An 18,590-nucleotide genomic window follows, 5' to 3' on the forward strand; every position below is an offset into this window, starting at 1 on the left:
TAGCAGATAGGTGGACAAACATATATATAGTATTAGAATTTGTGTCGAAGAGAAATTAACAATTACTGTTGAATCAGCAAAACCAGCAAAGGAAAGCAGTGATTAAGGGAATAAGTGATTCGAGAAGACTGATTAGGTAAATAGCCTCAACTTCACTGTTGTAATACAAATACAATGTTCCTTGTTTTTAGCCTTCTGTGTGTGTGTTTTATGTGCTATTCAGTAAAGCATTTAAAAAGAAATACAGTAATTTCACAACTATAAGGCGCACCCTTTTGACTAAAATTTTGGCCCGAACCCAGAAGTGCACCTTATAGTCCGGTGCACCTTATATATGGACAAAGTTCGGAAATTTGCCAACCCGGAAGTGTGAGCCGCGAGCTGCGGGGGGAGCCAACAGGGCCGCGGCAGCCGGGTGGAGGCGGGGCCGCAGCCAGCAACTGTGCGAGGGGAGCCAGTGGCAGATCCTCACTGCAAAAAAAAAGTACGCCTTATAGTCCGGTGCGCCTTATATATGGGCAAAAGTTCGGAAATTTGCTGACACCCGAAGTGCGCCTTATAATCTGGTGCACCTTATAGTCTTGAAATTACTGTAATTTAGTTAGAGAAACTGGAAATTGGAGGTGAAAGTGAACTTGTTAGTGCTATAAAGAACACTTCAAAAAATTAGGGCTTGTGTGTTTGCAAGCCTTGTGTTTTTTTGCTATTCATGAGACATTAGATTTGGATCTACAAACAGCAAAATTTTTGCTGGCTTGAATAATTACAATGAAATTTTGTGTTGCGAAATTCCGTTTGTGCAATAATTAATTCAACTCTTTCCCTCTTATCCATCAAAGTACATGACATGTAATTATATCTAAATCACACCTTGAAGGAAAATGTGTGCTTAGTTTTAGCCTAATATCCAGCTTGAAGTCATCTGCCTCTTGAATGTTTGTCTTTCTCCACTGGTCAAATTAACTTTAACAGTGGTTTTCCTGATACTTAATGCTGTTTACCAGCAAGGACAAAACTAACCTGATTAATTAAAAAGCTTTTCTTGCTTATCTCTTCTGATGATATGTCCCCTTCTTTTTAGTTCAGTGATGAAAAGAAACTGATGAGCTCTCACCAGAACCTGCAAGATGTTACAGAAGATCAGCTTAGCCTGGCATCCATCCACTACATGCGGTCCCACTACCAAGAAGCTATTGATATCTACAAGCGCATTCTGCTGGACAATCGGTGCGCATCTCTAAACCCTACTGGAGCGTCTTTGTTTTTGGTGGTATTTAAATTCCAAATAGTTGCTTGGTTTCTGAAAAGAGACATTTTCCACAATTACTATGTCCCTTTCCTATCAGAGAATGTGCACCAGGTGCAGCTCCTCAATTTTGTTCATTCAAAGTATTGTTGAAAACACCACATTTCAAAAGAAGTCTGCTCTCTCTTGTTTTGTTTTTGCAAAATTGTTGGTTAATTCATTCTGATATCTTTTTTATTTCATTACTCATTTCTTCTGAAATGATATATGGGTATGTATCTGCTTTTTCTTTTAATTTTTTCCCCTCTGATGGCCAATCTCGTGACCTTGCTTGAATTACTGACTTCACTTCTCAGCTTTCCTTAGAAGGGTTCCGTTCTTGGGTTTTATGTAGAATTCCTTGCATTCCTTTAAGTCTGAAATTCTTTCCTTTTCTGTTTATCCTCTGTGACACTTGTTGATGGGTTTTTCTGTCATGTTCTGGAAATTTTTAGTTCAGAATTTAACAAGGAACAAATTGAATTCATAAGTGGCTGGAAGTATTTTTAATAAAATAGAAACTGCTGTTCCAGAATACTGCTATCTCTTGGCGCTATCTCCTTTTGAATGTTTCAGAGAAATCCATCATAATGCATATATCATGTAATACTTGGGAAAGAGATTTTAAACTCCAAACCCTGCAGAAACAATCACTCAAAGCTAAATGAGTAACCTTCGTAACAATTTTCCTTTTACTTAGAGTTTTCACAAATGCTTGTCTTTTCTCTGTCTAGTTCTTCTGGCTTGACTGCTTGTAATGACAAGGATTTTTTGAAATAATTGTACTCAGTACAACCCCGTGGATATTAAATTGAGTGTATTGCTTAGAAAAACATGTTCTGCTAGCCAGTTACAGTGTTCATGTTCTGCACGTGTCCTTGGTGTGAAGTTGCCACTATTTCCCAGATGTGCAAACCAAAAGTTCTGTTGGTAATTCTTAAAAGCTGCAGTAGCTGCTGTGGAAAAAACTACCGTGAATCTGTCCTGAAGCTGACGAAGTAGAGAAGTCCTAGGCATTTCTCAGAAACACCAATTTTGATGTTTTTGTAAAATATGTATAGATGTGAGAGCTTTCTTTTTATTCATTGATTTTAATGCACTGTAGTGGGGAAATGTTAAACTATCTGGTGGGATTTAAAGGTTCTCTTTAATCCTCTTTCCTGCAGGGAATACCTGGCTCTGAATGTGTATGTGGCCCTGTGCTATTACAAACTGGATTACTATGATGTATCACAGGAAGTGCTAGCTGTTTATCTTCAGCAAGTTCCTGACAGCACCATTGCTCTTAACCTTAAGGCTTGTAACCATTTCCGACTTTACAATGGAAAGGCTGCAGAGGTATCTGTTGGACAGTCCTCACCTTTATTTTTGTTTAAGATTCCATACATGTTTCTTTTAGTCTTAATCAGTAAAGATGATAATGGCGTTTACCTTGTCACTGTGTCCTTTTAGGAATGTCACCTATTTGTCAGTTTCCCTAGCATTAACCCATCTGTCCACATATGTGCACAGTGGTCTTACCATTTTCCCAGTATCCTTTTGATCTTGTGTTTATATGTATTACCCAATGGCTAAAATAATTAAATAGAAGTGGAAAGGCCAAATCTTCTAGTCATCTAACACCAATGGAGGTGACTTGTTGCCAGCTTTGATGCTCATTTGAAGCTTGACTTAGGCTTCTGTGCTTTTTTTGGTTTTATGTTAAAAATTTGGAATGTATGTAATTCCAGGCAGAGCTCAAGAACTTGACAGACAGTGCCTCATCATCTTTTGAGTTTGGCAAGGAGCTCATAAAGCACAATCTGGTAAGTACTGCATTTCTGGGATTTAATATGAACTGCACTCACTTGTAGAGCTTTTCATGATGATTCATAAAATGGAATATTTTGAAAAATTGCAGACTTAATTGAGTCTCTGCTGCCATATAAGTCCAATTCCAGGAATCCTACCAGTATGTGCCATCGAATATATTTACTTTTTTTTTCCTGGATTTTTTCCCTGACGGTTTGAGAATATGTCAAGAAAATAATAATACTTTTAGTTGCTTTTATTCGTGAAGGCATATTAAAATAATATATGTTGTGTAAGAGTACCTTTGCAAGATATTTTATGGAGTCCACTCAATAAAGACACTGTAGAAACAAGTCAAGATGACCCTGAACTCTATTTAATACAGGAACAATTTGACTGGAATAAAGATAGCTCATGAAAATGGCCTTCATCTGAAAAGTACTTAGCAAGGAGTTCTAGGAAAAAAGGTGCTCGTAAAACCAAAATACTTTAGTGTTCTGCAGTAAAAGAGTCACTAGGAGTAACTATAGGTTAATTTTCCCTTCTGTGGTATTATTATTGTTTTTCTGAACAACTGGTAACAGTAGATTGCTCATGTTTAATGACAGTTACTTGCTTTGTCAGTTTTCAAGAGCAGTCATCACAAGCTAACACTTCTTTCCCCAGAAGTTAAAACTGCTTTCGAATGGGACTTTTGTAAGTTAGTGTTGTTTATTTTGTATGTTGGTATTTTCATCAGCTTTATTGGTTAAGTACATTAGATCTTGTTGGAGGAACTGGCATGTGAAACTGGAGTATAATCCACTGCTCCTGATTGTTTTAGGGTCCTGTGTCATTCTAAATAAATGTGGAGTTGTTAGCCTAATTTTTTTCATATGAATACATCATAAGAAGTTTATGGTTTGTATGTATTCCCTTCACTCAGATTATGTTATTCTTTTAAATCTTTAATATGTAACATATCCTCTTTTGAGCTGCTAAAAGCTGAAATAAGTTAATCTTTATGTATGGATTAAACACTTATATTCTTCAGAGTGAAGATTGTCACACTGTGTAATTTACACTATAGCTGTATTAAAGCAGGAATTAAGCTAATGCCAGAGCCACTCACCTTTTCCTACTGTTTATGTAGGAATTTAAGGATTAATTTCCTTGAATTAACTTTCATAGAAAAGATTCTGATACATGATTATAAATATGCTGCTTTTCTCTGCAGGTGGTTTTCCGAGGAGGAGAAGGGGCTTTGCAAGTCCTACCTCCTCTGGTTGATGTTATTCCTGAGGCAAGACTGAATCTTGTGATTTACTATCTCCAGCAAGGTAAATACACCTTCTCTGGTTCTTTCATAGCTTCAGGGTTGACATTAATTCATCTTATTTCAACTTATTCAATACTTTTTTTTTCTTTGCAGTAAGTGTAATTTATTTCACTTTCTGTTCTGCTGTAAAATAGGTGAAGTAAAAGTTCCCATAGCTTGCAGAGAAGGGCTTTAATACTGTACACTCAAAAAAAGCCTACTTCAGCATAGTATTAGAGTTTCTTGGGTTGCAGGAGATGGCTTTGGGGTAGAAATGTTTATTTGTTTCTAGCGAGGGGACCTCTCCTCTGCCTGAATATATGAGAATGGTAGGCATATGTCCTGTGAAGGCAAGGACAATCATTTCTGTAAATACAGCACAAACAAAATATGAACCAAAGTGTCTGTGAACAAGATATTTCATTAAAATCTACTTTGCAGTTCCTGAAGAATGCAGGTAGGTAGCCAGAATCACTTGGTAAGTATTTTCTACTCGTATGTCTCCTGTCATTGCCAGCTTCTTTGAATCATATCTGGGTTTTTCAGGGCTATTCCTATTCTCCCATGGTGTTCTTTTATTCAGCAGTGGGTTGACTGGCTGTGTGATTCAAGGCAGGTCCAATTAGATGAGGTTCCTTAAAGCCTTGTCCAGACAAGCATCTAGTCAGAACTTCCTCTGTTACGCCTTGAGTCCACTGCCTTTCTCTCATTCTTTGGAACCTGTTTCCATCTACTCTGTACCCTCTTATCAGTTAATTGTAGACAGTGATAAGATCTCCCCTGAGATCCTTTTTCCTCTGAAAGGTAAGCAAACTCAGTTCTCTCAGTTTCTCCTCAGCCCTCTTCCTGCCTTGGGAGCTTTCACTTGGGTTCACTCCAGTGTTTCAGTGTCTGTATTGATCGTAGGATCCCAAACCTAGACACAGTACTCATGTGCAACCTCACAAGTGCCAAATAAAGAATTCCTTCCCTTGCTGTGATGGCTGCATTCATGCTAAGATCGAGTGTGCAGTTGGCCTCCTTTGTTGCACTGTCTGCCAGATTGCCTTTTAGCCAGTCAGCTCCCCACCTGACTTGCTCAGGCATGTTTCAAACCAAGTAAGATATGAGACTTCCATTTTGTCTCCTCTGAACTTCGTCAGAGTTCTTTCAGCCCATTTTTTTCAGCCTACTGAGCTGCTTTTCAATATCTGGGAGCTTTCTTCACAGTCTTTTGTCATTTGCAGTCTTGCTCAGGGAACTCTATGCTATCATCTGGATCATTAATAAAAATAAGTTAGTGAACAGTGTCAGTCCCTGGGGCATTTGATTAATGAGCCACCTGTTGGATTTTGTACACCTGATCATTGTCCTTTGGTAATCCAGCCAGTTTTCCATCCTCTTATAGTCTTACTTAGCCAGTCCTATCTTTCAAGTTTGTATGAGAGACCAGGTCAAAGACGTTGCTAAAGTCAAGGTATGCAGCATGAACTTTTATATCCTTATTCACACAACCAGTCATGCCTTGAATTAGTGAGTACATTTTGGCATGGGTAAATCCATGTCTGCTGTCCCGAGCCACCTTTCATTATTGTTACCATTGTCACTATAGGCAATATTGGTACTATTACCAATTATCTTGAACAATGATATTATTGGTAATAACATATGTGTCAAATTATGTTCTACTTACATGGAAACAAAGTGCATCTCATGCATCAGTTGAAAATCAATCTTCTTTCCTCATATGCTGTTAACCTTGCAGTAATTTTCAGTAGTTAGGTTCTGCTTTTCACTGTGATATACAAATTACTTGTGTACTGACAAAGAAGGTCAAGGGGAATTCAGACAAAAACCTCTTTTCTGGCTTGGCTAAGTTTCCATTTTATTTCCATTCTTTCTAGGGTAGCAGCATTGGTTAGGAAAGTGAGAAATTCTTACTTCTAATGACAACAGCTGTCTCTCCAAAACTTCAAAGGTCTCTGATGAATGGAGACTTGTGCTGATGATATATGCTCTGAACTGGAATGACTGAAGCACAAACATGCATCCTGTTTTTCAACTCTTCAGCATAGAGAATATGAGAAAACGAAGTACAGGAGGATGGTTGATTTATTATTTTGACCTTGTACTGTTGAGAAGACAGCCATTGGATTATGAACAAAGGGGCCAAACCATCTCTGCTAGGAAAACTATAGTAATAAAGAAGCTATTACTCACTCTGTGTTTGTTGTTTGAGTTCTAGGAAACTATCACCATCGTGATAGAAATTCAAAATGATTTATAGTTACCTTTCTCCTCCTGTCTAAATGGTTTATTTTTTAGTCTATGACTATTGGGGAATGTTGTAGAGGATGAGTGACTTGTTCTATTACAGTGTGCTATAGGTTGTCATGCATTCTAATGTCTGGCATTTCAGATGATGTGCAGGAGGCTTATAACCTGATTAAGGACCTGGAACCTACAGCTCCACAGGTAATTGGAAAATGATGTCATGGCACATAAAGACAGAGGTTATAAACTAATATGAAATCTGCCACATACAAAACTGGTATCCTGAGGACAGCTTGCCCCATTTCCACTCTTAAAACTCTTGTGTTTTCAACCCTTCATCAAAAACAAATTTAATGTGCATGCATCAAGTATTATGTATGTGCATATATGAGTACTTAACCTGTTTATTACTGTACCACCTGGGTTCAACTAACAATACAGTTCTGTTGTGTGCAGCCTTGATTTTGGGAAATGGACAATTACTGCATATGTAAAAGCCCCCTTGCAACTATAGCTGGTTGTCTGCCTGGTGGTGGCTTTCATCCCTCAGATTTGCTAGCTGAAATGGTCATATAGTTTGTCCTGAAGCCATGAAAATTAAAATTATCTAGATTAGATTAAGCAGTTTTAATAAATGGTATTTTCTAATCCCATCACACTTTGGCTGCCGTGAGTGAAAACTGCAGTATCCCTTGGCTGCTGCTCTAGTTTTCTTCTGTGGCTGTTCCAGCATGTTTAGTCTGATTTATTCTTCTTTGCTGTTTATTTTCCAAAGGTCACATAGCTGGGCATAGAAGGGACCTTTCATGAGTATGTGTAAAGAATTAGATGGATAGAGGGAGGGAAAAAGGGAGGGAGGGAAAAGGAAAACCTCAAAAACACAGATCCGGTGATTCTGTGCCAAGGAGTGAGGAGTGTCTTCTGATGTTGCTTTACACTTCTTGCATTTTTCAGTATAGCAAAACTTACTTGAACAGTTTTCTGCAGCTATTGTTCCTATTGTAGGATATTGTCCCGATACACTTGGCTAATAATTCTTGATCACATTTTGAAATTAGAATCTTTGTGCCTTTTTTTTTTTCATTTATCACTCACACTTTTAAGGAACTCCCTGCTAAGACTTGCAAAACTACTTGTAAAACCTCCTTGAGTATTTCTTCTTTGTCACAAATTTCTTCTTTGTCACAATGCCTGTAGGATAATAATTTGGCATCTGTATGACAGTTGGTGTGCTAAAACAATTGCTTACTATCCTGGCTAGTACTCTCAGATTGTTTTGTTACATTCTGTCATTGGTCTCTTGGTTTCTTGAAAGATGTCTCTCTTCTTCTGTGTTTACCTCTGTAACAGGGCTGTCCTGGTTTATCAGGAGTACTTACTAAGACAGGTTTATAGATATAACCCGTAGTTGTAAGATTTGGGTAAGACAAAAGAGTGTTACATGCTGAGAAAAATTTGTTCAGAGAAGAATTAAACTATAGTTGTTTCTCATACTAGAGGTTACAGAGTACTCAACTTCTGTTCCTAATTTCACTTGAGTAACATGGCCACAGAGCCCAAACCTCTTGACATATTTGTTCTGATGAGAGAAACTATGGATTTTTCAGCAAGGATTTCAGAGGTTATGGTTAACCAATGTGCATATTTGAAATGAGATCTGTGCTTTAGTATAACAATAGTGCACTTCTTGGTGACAGGATGGTGAAGAGGGCATGAAAGGATGTTACCGTGTTCCTCCTGGTGCTTTGTCTTTGACTGTAAGACTTACCAGAAAACACAATGCCCCTTTGCATCTAACAGATTTAGAAGCGACTACCTAGCAAGCAGAATGTATTTTGGGGGACTAAATTAGTACTGTGTTTAAACACTACCATAGTAACCAGCTAGCTGCTAAACTCAGTTATGATAGAGTTGAATTAATGAAGAAAATAACGCAGACATAGGCATATGTGTGTTTTCTGAAATCTTCACCATGTCTTCCCTGATCCCTTTCAACTTTTTTTTTCTCCAGGAGTACATCCTCAAAGGGGTGGTAAATGCAGCACTTGGACAAGAAATGGGCTCGGTGAGTAAAGCCTATGAGGTTCTCCAGCTTCTCCTACAATACAGTGTGAACAGATCTGTAGAAACAGGAATGAGTGAAAGATACAGTCATGTCTTATTTAGATTGCAGGATCTCTGAGTCTCTTAAACTCCTCCTGTAGAATAATCAGTCCCGAATTAGTGAAATTTCTGTTGCTGGACTTGATAGTAAATCAAGATGAATTTGATTTCTCTATCCTGTTTCCAAAATCCCCATTTGCTTTGTAAATGTTCTTTATCTAGGCACATAGAGTGGCACATTTACCTTTTCTGATTTTGCTTCAGCCCTGGTTTATCTGTTAGTTGCCCCCGAAGTGTTTCTCAGAGTGTATTTTCACTGTGTATTGTAGCATCAACCCTGGAACTCATCTTGGATTTCTTTTTTATTCTTCTTCCAGAGAGATCATCTGAAAATTGCTCAACAGTTCTTCCAGTTAGTAGGGGAATCAGCCAGTGAATGTGGTATGTTTGAAATACTCTTTTTCCATTAAGTGAGCCATCTTAAAATATCCAAGTATTTACCATCATATCTAACTGCTGACTGTTAGCAGGACTATTTCTAGGCTTTTTGTTTCTATAGGATGATTTTCAGAAAGTCTAAATTGTCTAAAACAAATTTGCAAGGTAAAATTAGAAGTCTAAGTTCCAAACCTTACTATATGACTTAATCTGGAAAAGAGGCTGTACTGCAAACTGCAAGTCTTTGTGAAGGCCTCTGTGGCAGCTTGCCTTTGCCTAATAATCCCCATTACAGAAACAGAAGACACCAGCCTAATTAATTAGATGAAACAAGTGGCTGTATCTCACAGGCAGAGATACACAGGTACAAATCTAGGACCACTAATGAAAGCCTGTCAAGTACATAGTGTCCTAGCATGGAGCATGCCCTGAAACTAAGGGTCATAAAAATGTGAAAATTACTTTGGCTACAGGGATAAATGGAAGCTCTGGGACTAAATTCTTGCTTGAATAAGAGAGAAAAAAAAGCATTATAACCTACCCACCACCATGCCCCAAATATTTTCAATATTTAGTTTTACTTACTCAATAATAGACCAAACCAAGTTCTTCTCTTCCCTTCTCTTTACCAAAACCAAAAATCCCAAATAAAAATAGTCAGCAGTTGTAACATAGAATTTCAGACTCAATGGGACTTGCCAGTTTCCTTTATAGTCATTGTCACTTAGTATTGTTTCTTTAAGTCAGTAACTTGTGCATGTTTATGGTGCAGACAGCTCATAGTCCTCAGAGACAGGATGCTGTCTCCTGTGACCTTGGTGACTGAAGAGGAGCTCCAGAGACAGAGTGGCATCACTGATAAAAGTTTCAGAAATACTGTTGAGTCATTCTATTCTGTTCCCTTTGCACCCCTGGTACTATTGAGGTCATGCATCAGAGAATTTCACGTTGGAAATCTTGAAGTGGTTCTATAGATGAGATTTCCCTAACTCATTCCTTTTGCATTGAAGCTATCTCTTCAGAGTTAGGTTCCCAGAAAACAGGAAGAAACAATATGAGTTATAGCAGTGGAGGACTTGGTTAGTGGGAACATCTTAATGCCTATAACAGTCATGCAGGTGTGACAAGTGACCAGAGCACACATGGATAAAAATACAGAGATAGTCAGGGAAAAGATAGTCAGGGAAAGGATTTCTTGTTAAGATACAGCCCAAAATTGAAATTGTTAGGAAGCCAGAAGTCTGAATTTTACTATGAAATAGTTTTAAATTCATTTGGAAAATAAAGATAGAGAGGCTGAGACTTCAACCTTTCAATGGCTGGGGTGGGGGGAATGACAACAGAAATGTAGTACAATTAGGAAAGTGGATTACTTGAAAAAAATGAGCCTATGGGAAAGATTGGTTCCAATCAGAGATAAAAGGAAACATCACTGCTGTGAGCATCTTACCCTCTTGGTGCTTCTATATAAGAGCTGCTTTGTCATATTCTTAAAAGTTTGTGGGAGGAAACTGCCACAGAGAGGAGCACTCAGTTCAGGGTAATTCCTTTAAAGGTAAAATAGTGTGAAATAGTGTGAGGGGTTTTGTTTAACCTCAAATGAAGAACAGATGGAGATCAACAAACTGTAGATAGCAAATAGAAGAGACAAACAGTTGTAGTTATGTAGGGTATAATAAAAAAACTAACAAATGAATCCCAAGTATGTAAGTGTTTTTATACAAATATTAGGTGTTTTTAAAGAAGTTGGATAAAGTGGAACACCTGACTTTAGAAGAGGAAGCTAAAAACTAAAATAATTTTTTTATATGATAGGAAGGTAACATGTAGGATATTGTTCCTATTTAATGTACAATGGAGATTGTACATTAAATAAACATAGATCGTACATAAATAAAAATACATAAATATAGATAAATAGATTATGCCAGTGGAAAAATGGTTCTAAATATTATAGAAAACTTCTCTCAAAACAAATGTATTTTCTTTATCTGTGGGTAAAATAATACTGTTTTCAATTATGTTTAGATAGGAAACTCACCATATTGAAGCCAAATTATTCACCAGCCTGGATAGGAACAGTGAGTGGCACATTAAATGGGTTATAGATTTTATATAGAAAGATAAATAATAGTTGAAGAGTTTTGTTCTGCCCATGTTGACCTAATAAATGAAATTACATGGCATAATAAACAGCATGAACTTTTTGTTTCTATCTTTCTTAGAAAAAGCACAAGTGAACAGGTAACTCTGGACCAATATTGGATTATGTAGCACCTGAGTTGAGATTTTATGATGAAGTTACAATTCTACTACAGTCATCTGAGTATAGTCAAATTCAAAATCCACTTGTTAGCAAAAAATGTCCACAGTATTAATTCTAGGAAGAGAAGCTGGATAATAACCTTTCTCATTTCTAGCAGAAAATTTACAGGGAAATAGCATTGAAAAGGATAAAATGCACCTGATTTGAACACTTGAAAGAACCTTTTGTTTCTCTAAAGAAAGAACTTGTATTCATAATTAATGAGTTATAGGAGACAAATAATGACATGACTAGGTTTGCCAATGGTGCAAAATTACCCATAGTAGTACAAATAAAAGCTTCCATAATGATGGAAGATGTGAAAGACTATATTAGACTGGATAATAATATGCAAATTAAATTTAGCAAAATTGTTGGAAAAGTTGAAGAGGATCTTAAGAATTGATGAGGAAAGAGGAAACAAAAATAATTACTGTGTCATTGTATACAGATGTGATTCTTTTCCTTGAATACTGTCTACAGTTCTGGTTCTTACATTTCTTTTTTAAAATGGTAGATCAAGAAAGGATACAATAAATACAACAAGGATGATCAAAGAAAGGGGATAGATTCCTGAAGCAGGAGAAAATGAAAGATGAAATAAAGCAGAATACATGGGCTGAAAAATTATTACTGAGTTTGATTATGTACATCGTGAATCACAGGGAAAAGGGGAATAGAGAAGAGTTATTTACTGTACAATACAAAAATCAAAGAGCATTGACAAAAATTGCCACTTAAGACAATGAAAATAAATGGCGTTAATTACTTTTTCACATAACACAACTTTTTTATAGAGAAACTTGTAGAACCAGAATGTGTGAAAAAAAGCTGTAGATTAAAAGTCCTCTGGCTGTTTAACACAAATTTTTCAGTGGTGATTAAGAAGTCCTCAGTGCAGATTGTTGGAAGCTGGAATAAACTTCAGCAGAAGTGCCATTACATATCACAGTATGTATCATGTGTGAAATTAGAATATCTTTTTTTCAGTAGCTGTATATTTTTACCCAGCAAACTCTGAAGTAGACAAACCTTGGATCCAATATAATAGTTTTTATGTTCTTAGGTAACTTAGCATATTAGCCACTATGTTGAATACTTGTGGTGATTTGTTTTGCTAGATTTAGAAAAGGGAACAGAATTCTTGCTGTTTGTATATTTGGGCTTTTCCTAAGTAGGAAAAGCTGTTGATGTACATGCTGTTCAAGTGTGTACATCATGCTTCAGCACTTCCCATCCAACTAGTCCTTGCAAGGACCTTTAATGTCTTCATCAAGATGCTTAGCTGCTTTGCAGATTTATAATACAGAAGTAGATTGTTGTTTGCTAGAGTGAGGAAATCCTTTGCTGTGTCTTTTGCAACTGGGCCTATGTTCCAGTTTTGCCTGGGGTAGAGTTAAATTTCTTCTTAGAGAATGGTACAGTGCTGCATTTTGAATGTAGTATGAGAATAACGTTGATACAGTGATGGTTTTAGTTGTTGCAAAGTCAAGGACTTTCCAGTTTTCCATGCTCTGCCAGTGAGGAACTGCTCGAGAAGCTGGGAGGGAGCATGGCCAGGACAGCTGATCTGAACGAGCCAAAGGGTTATTTCACACCCTAGAACACCCTGCCCAGTACATGAACTGGGGGCAGTTGGGGAGGGGCTTGCTGTGGTTTGGGGAGGGGCTGGGCATGGGTCAGTTGGTGGCAAACAATTTTATTCTGGATCATTTGTTTTATTCTTCTCTCTCTCTCTCCCCCCCACCCCTTTTCATTGTGATTATTACTGTTATTATTACTAACAATATTTTATTTCAATTGTCAAACCATTCTTATCTCAACCCACAAGTTTTACTTTTTTTTTAAAGGGGCAAGAAGGTGGAGTGAACAAGCAGCTGGGTGGTACTTAGCTGCCAACTGGGGTTAAACCACAACAGTGTACAAGTCTTCTTATTTTAATGTGGGTTATCAAAAAATAATGGATTAAAATGAAGATGTGGGATATTTTTTCTTACTTGCTTTTGTTAGCTGTAGAAATCCCATTGACTGCATTAAGAAAAGCAGCAACAGGAGTTTAGGAAGAACACAGTGTCATTTATTTGTAAAGTCTTTTATAGTCATCAATTAAGCCCTTTGCTTTCTTAAATTAGATCTCTGCCTTAGAGGTTCAAGGAACATGGAGTAAATTGAGTTAATACGCAAGTCATTTCCATTGAATATACACACTTAATCTCATGTTGGATATTGTGCACTTTAACAGGAGTCAGACAAAACAAAAACTAAAAACCATCCAGGAAGCACTTAGAGTGTAGGAATCAATATTCATTCTTTAGCAGAAGAAAGAACACCCAAACAGCAGCTTGAGGGTTTTTTAAGTTTGATAAAAATTCTTAATCCTAATGATGTGAAATGGAACACACATTGCAAAGGAGGATATAAGTAGATTTTTATAGTTAGTTTTCATTCACTTGTATTAGGGTCTCAACTGGGTGTGAAATTAAACAGATCAGATTTCTTTTAAGGAGGAAATAGGGCAAGAGGAACATCAGTGAAAACAAATTAACATTCCCATTAAATACAGTATTTCTGATGCTTAGCGTAATTCTTTCAAACTACCCAAAACCACTGCAAGCATAATGAAAATGAGCACCCCATTTGTTTTCAGTGGTCCTCTTTTAGGACCAACTGAGGCATATTTGATGTTGGGTAAGAGGAATGAAACATTTGTTCTGAACTTCTTGCAGTCTTTTCTTTGAGGCTCTCTTAGGTCACCCTAACTAATTATTTCAAATGACAAATTTTTCCTCTTTTTGCATGAGCCTCATGGGGTGAATTAGAAAATTCTAGTTTTTCTGTCACTAGACAGTATTCATTGCTGAGTTGTATGAGATACACAGATGTTGTACTTGTTTGGTTTTTTTTTAACGGTATCTTTCAGTAAAATATATGGGGGTGGTGTGCAGAGAAAAAAAAACTTTCTGCCAAAATGTGGACATAAGAATAAATACTAAAATTTAGAAGCACTCAAATAATTTATGGGAATATTGTGTTTCTAATATTTTATTACTGTGACTAATTTTTACTAAAAATGCACCCTCAGTTTTAAGTCTTCTTTGCATGTTTTGCATTTTTAAAATTTTGTTCAAAATAAATTGTGATTTTATGAACTTCAAAAATCAAATTTCGAGAAAATGGGTATTTTTGAGTTATCTGTAGTCTCATTAATCAGTGTTTCTTGGCTCTTTTTTATAAAATTGTTTCTGTGTTTCTGTGTGTGGTAAAGGCATATATTTGTCATGAAAACTATGCCTGCATGTAAAAAACGACAGATAAATGTATAGGTCAGTTTCAAATAATCTTCTGCAGTTGGAAAACTGAGTGGTATGGTTCAGATATAGATAAGAATTGATTGTGTCTATATGGAAATGACAGAACATCCAAGCTTAGTATCTCCTAGTGCTAAAAGATAACAAATGAGAATATTTTACTTTCCTTTGAAATGTATATTGACATCTTACATAGTGCTTTCCAGGAGTAATTACTACCTACCATATTTAAAGGAGAATATCATTTTCCAGTTGAATGCTCGATTTTGTGTGACGGTATGGAGTCAAAATATTGGTCTTTTGTTACATTAAATTTCTTAAAGCAGAAAAGTTATTTTAATTTCTTGGTGTGAATGGATTGATGGTAACCAACAGTCAGGAGCAGAGTACCTCAGGGATACTGGTAACCTTAGGATGTTATCTCTTGTCACCTTTCCAAACAGCACAGAGCAGCATCCTCTCTAACAATCACTTGTAGTGATTTGATATCACTTCCATTTAGGCCTTCTCATGGGTTCATCCATGTCTACCAGCTGGGTCTAACAAAAATTAGTCCTAGTAAGCTTACTTCAGAATCTTTAAAAAAGCTTTGAGATAGTTTTCAGTATCACAGCTTGCAATGTCAGAGTAGGTGAGAGCATAATATGGTGCCAACAAAGTTTATGAAGACATAGAGAGAAGCAAAGTTTAGTGATGCTCATTTGAACTGGTATGTCAAGCTTAGTTATGGCTTTACCTCTTGTGAGCAATGTGGTAATCCCAAATGCATTAATTTCCATACTGTCTGATACTACTGAGTATTTTACCTGTTCCTGTATTAACTCTTTTTTATAACAATATTTTCAGTATATCAAGTTTACTGTCTTACTCAAACTAAAATTAAAATATTTAGAGTTTCTTCATCCAGGATAACCAAAAAGCATAATTGTAAAGAAAGAAGGCTAGTGGTGCATGAATGGCAAACTCAGGCTTTGTATAAAGTGTCATTTCCTAAAAGTGAGAATAATTAATGGTAAAATTATACTATGTCAATTGTGTCACAGAAAAGGTTTGTAAAGTACAATTGTTATTTGTCTCTGTAGAGTTTGCTGTTGAACAAAGTCTTGCAAAAGTTATTAGATACTATAGAGAGAGTTGACAAGATGAACTAATGTTTTTTTCCTAACCTCCAGTATGGTCCTTTGCCTGAAAAGGCAAGCTACACTATTTTTAGAAATTAGCTTCTTTTATAGGTGCCAGCAATCTTGGCAATGATTTCCATTACGATGTGTTGTTAAAGTCTACAAATTTGCATTTCTCTTTTGAATTTTAGACACCATTCCAGGGAGGCAGTGCATGTCCTCCTGCTTCTTTCTTCTTAGACAATTTCCTAATGTCCTAATTTACCTCAACTCAATCAAGGTTAGTATTATTATTTAATATTGGCAGTATTGTAATGTATGGAAACACTACTTTTATACTGTACTGTGTGAGACACAATGGAAACATAAAAAGATACTGAAATAAACAGTAAAAATAAAACATAGGAATGATAGTGGGACACAAGTGGTCAGTACAGTAAATGGATTAAAATGTAAAGAAGCAATTCAGAAAATAGTACCATGCAGCATGGTGGGCATGATGGACTCATCACACTTTTAATCTAACCATTATCAGGCTTTCTGGTGGCGTCACAGAAGATAAGAAATATAATTGAAGAAGACAATGAAAAAAAAGTGTATATTTATGGGGTGGGGAGCATGGAGGGAAAAAACCCAACTGTTTTCTTAAGACTTATCAGGTGAGTGATAGAGATTATTGCCGCTGGTTAATAACTGGGGACAACATTTTTGTGAGCAAGAGTGTGTAAGGACGACAGGACATGAAGCACTCTGAAAGGAATAACATTTACATTTTACAGGGAAAGCAGTCACTGAAGGGCTAAAATAGGGCAGTATTACCAAAGTAGTAACTTTGGAATGTTATTTTTGCAGAAGTTATCTGAGTACCCTGAAGGCAATGTTGCATTTTTCAAGATAAGAGAATCTTGAAGTCAACATCATGCAGCGTTATCAGATCAGTGGATAGAATGGGGATAACTTACAGATACATAGTTAAAGCAAGATGTGAAGAAAGAGGGAAGCTGGAGGGTATTACAGAATAAATTACTGCAGTTTTGTTCCAGTGGTTTTACAGAAGAGGTGAAACAGCTCTCTGTTTGGTAGGAAGAGGAATGAGAATCTTAAGAGAAATTTTTTAAAGAATTGAGATACACAAGATGAGCATAACTACAATGTTATAAGGAGTATCAGATCTAAAGAAAAACATGTGGTTGTAATGGTGCCCAAAAGCAGCTGCTGAGTGAAAAAAATGGTGAAGGTGCAGTGTTTTTAAACTTTGTCTGGAAGGAGACCTTTGAAGAAATCCCAGTGGCTTTTGCCGCTGGAATGGCTCCAGTGTAGTGGAATGCAGAGATACACCACCACTCCAAACTGGAGTATGTGTGTAATTGAAGAAAAGGAAATTAACAGTAAGAATTGCTTTGCCTTACTTGGGCCATCTAAAAGTTGGATTTCTAGTTAGAACTGGTCATCTGGTCTCAGTTTATTACCAATGGGTATGGGTGGTAATTTCCAGAGAATTCATTCTGTGTATTTCTTGCATTTATAGTGCAATTAATTACTCCACAGATATGCTCAGTTCTTTCAATTTCCTTGAAAAGGTTTTTAAACAACTAGTTCTAACCTGAAAAGGTCAAAGTTAAATATGATTGCAAACCACCTCCAAGGTATATGGGACAAAAATTTGCTGCTTGCTACAAGTTTTCTTCTTGCTTGTTTCCTTTGAAGTAATTGATCATTCTCATAATTTTTCAGCTGAGACTAGGCATTCAGATTTACTTAAGTCATTTCCCTTCTCTATAGGTCACAGGGATGCAAAAATAGTTCTTTCTGTGCCATGTTACAGGCAAGGTGTACATGGATTTAACTTTACGTTTCATTCACAGGAACAAACTTCTGTAGAATCTCTGCAGCTCTTAAAAATGGGGCTGCCCTCTATGAAGATTGTTTGCTTAGTATTTTCTCAAGAAACACCACTTTCGTCCATGATCAATTAAAACTCCTTTAGGCATAAGAAAGTCTCAGAGGACACCTTACTATAAATGTATTGCCAGCTGCCCCGAGGGTGACATTATAACACTGTCAGGTATTAACTGAGTGAAAAACAACCTGATTCAGGCTCTGCTGAGTTGTGACCACAATGGGAATTCTTCATTTTTAAGCTGGTATCTCAGCATCTCATTGAAATGGACATCACTCAGAGGACAGTTGATTTTTATGAAAACATTGAAGACTTCTAAAAAGACCACAAAAGAGTAAAGTCCAGTACATATAATGTGGTTTTGAAAAATAAATAAATAAAAAGAAAGAAAAGAAACTAGCTGCTGTAAATGTGTTGTATTATCAGCAGCACTTGTTCCTTTCTCCTGGTTTTGGTTTTGCAGTAGGTCTGGTCTCTAACACTTATATGACCAAGACAGAATGACACATTTTCTAAGTTTGGTTGTTGACAAAAGTTCTTCTCCATTTTAATTAGAAAATACAATGGGGTCTACTTGAACAGAAGAAAGAATTCACGCAGTAAAACTAGCGCTTAGCTCACCAGCTTTGCTCAACCTGGGACTTGTGCTGATTCACATGAAACTACTGTTGGGAAAGAATGCAGTAAAGTGTCATAATCCTCATATTAGTTCACCGTAAGAGCACTGAAATGCTTTCACAAACTGAGTTTAAGGTTCACCCCATTTGGTTCTTCCTCATGCTGTCACCA

At 36.7% G+C, this 18,590-nt stretch overlaps 1 protein-coding gene across 5 annotated transcripts in view; it reads left to right on the forward strand.

Moving 5' to 3' along the window:
• TTC26 (tetratricopeptide repeat domain 26) overlaps positions 1 to 18,590 on the forward strand; it is a 57,388-nt gene that overhangs the window by 16,281 nt on the left and 22,517 nt on the right. For 4 of the 5 annotated variants that reach the window (XM_033057265.1, XM_033057264.1, XM_033057266.1 and 1 more), the window contains 8 exons: positions 1,082 to 1,227; positions 2,452 to 2,623; positions 3,016 to 3,090; positions 4,293 to 4,395; positions 6,772 to 6,827; positions 8,638 to 8,691; positions 9,107 to 9,170; positions 16,093 to 16,181. In XM_033057265.1, the coding sequence (XP_032913156.1) occupies positions 1,082 to 1,227; positions 2,452 to 2,623; positions 3,016 to 3,090; positions 4,293 to 4,395; positions 6,772 to 6,827; positions 8,638 to 8,691; positions 9,107 to 9,170; positions 16,093 to 16,181 (759 nt within the window). The remainder of the gene's footprint in view (positions 1 to 1,081; positions 1,228 to 2,451; positions 2,624 to 3,015; positions 3,091 to 4,292; positions 4,396 to 6,771; positions 6,828 to 8,637; positions 8,692 to 9,106; positions 9,171 to 16,092; positions 16,182 to 18,590) is intronic. The other variant, XR_004417640.1, reaches the window with a different exon arrangement.

The sequence above is a fragment of the Catharus ustulatus genome, chromosome 4 (genome assembly GCF_009819885.2).
Source record: "Catharus ustulatus isolate bCatUst1 chromosome 4, bCatUst1.pri.v2, whole genome shotgun sequence".
In the NCBI taxonomy this organism is placed as follows: Eukaryota; Metazoa; Chordata; class Aves; order Passeriformes; family Turdidae; genus Catharus; species Catharus ustulatus.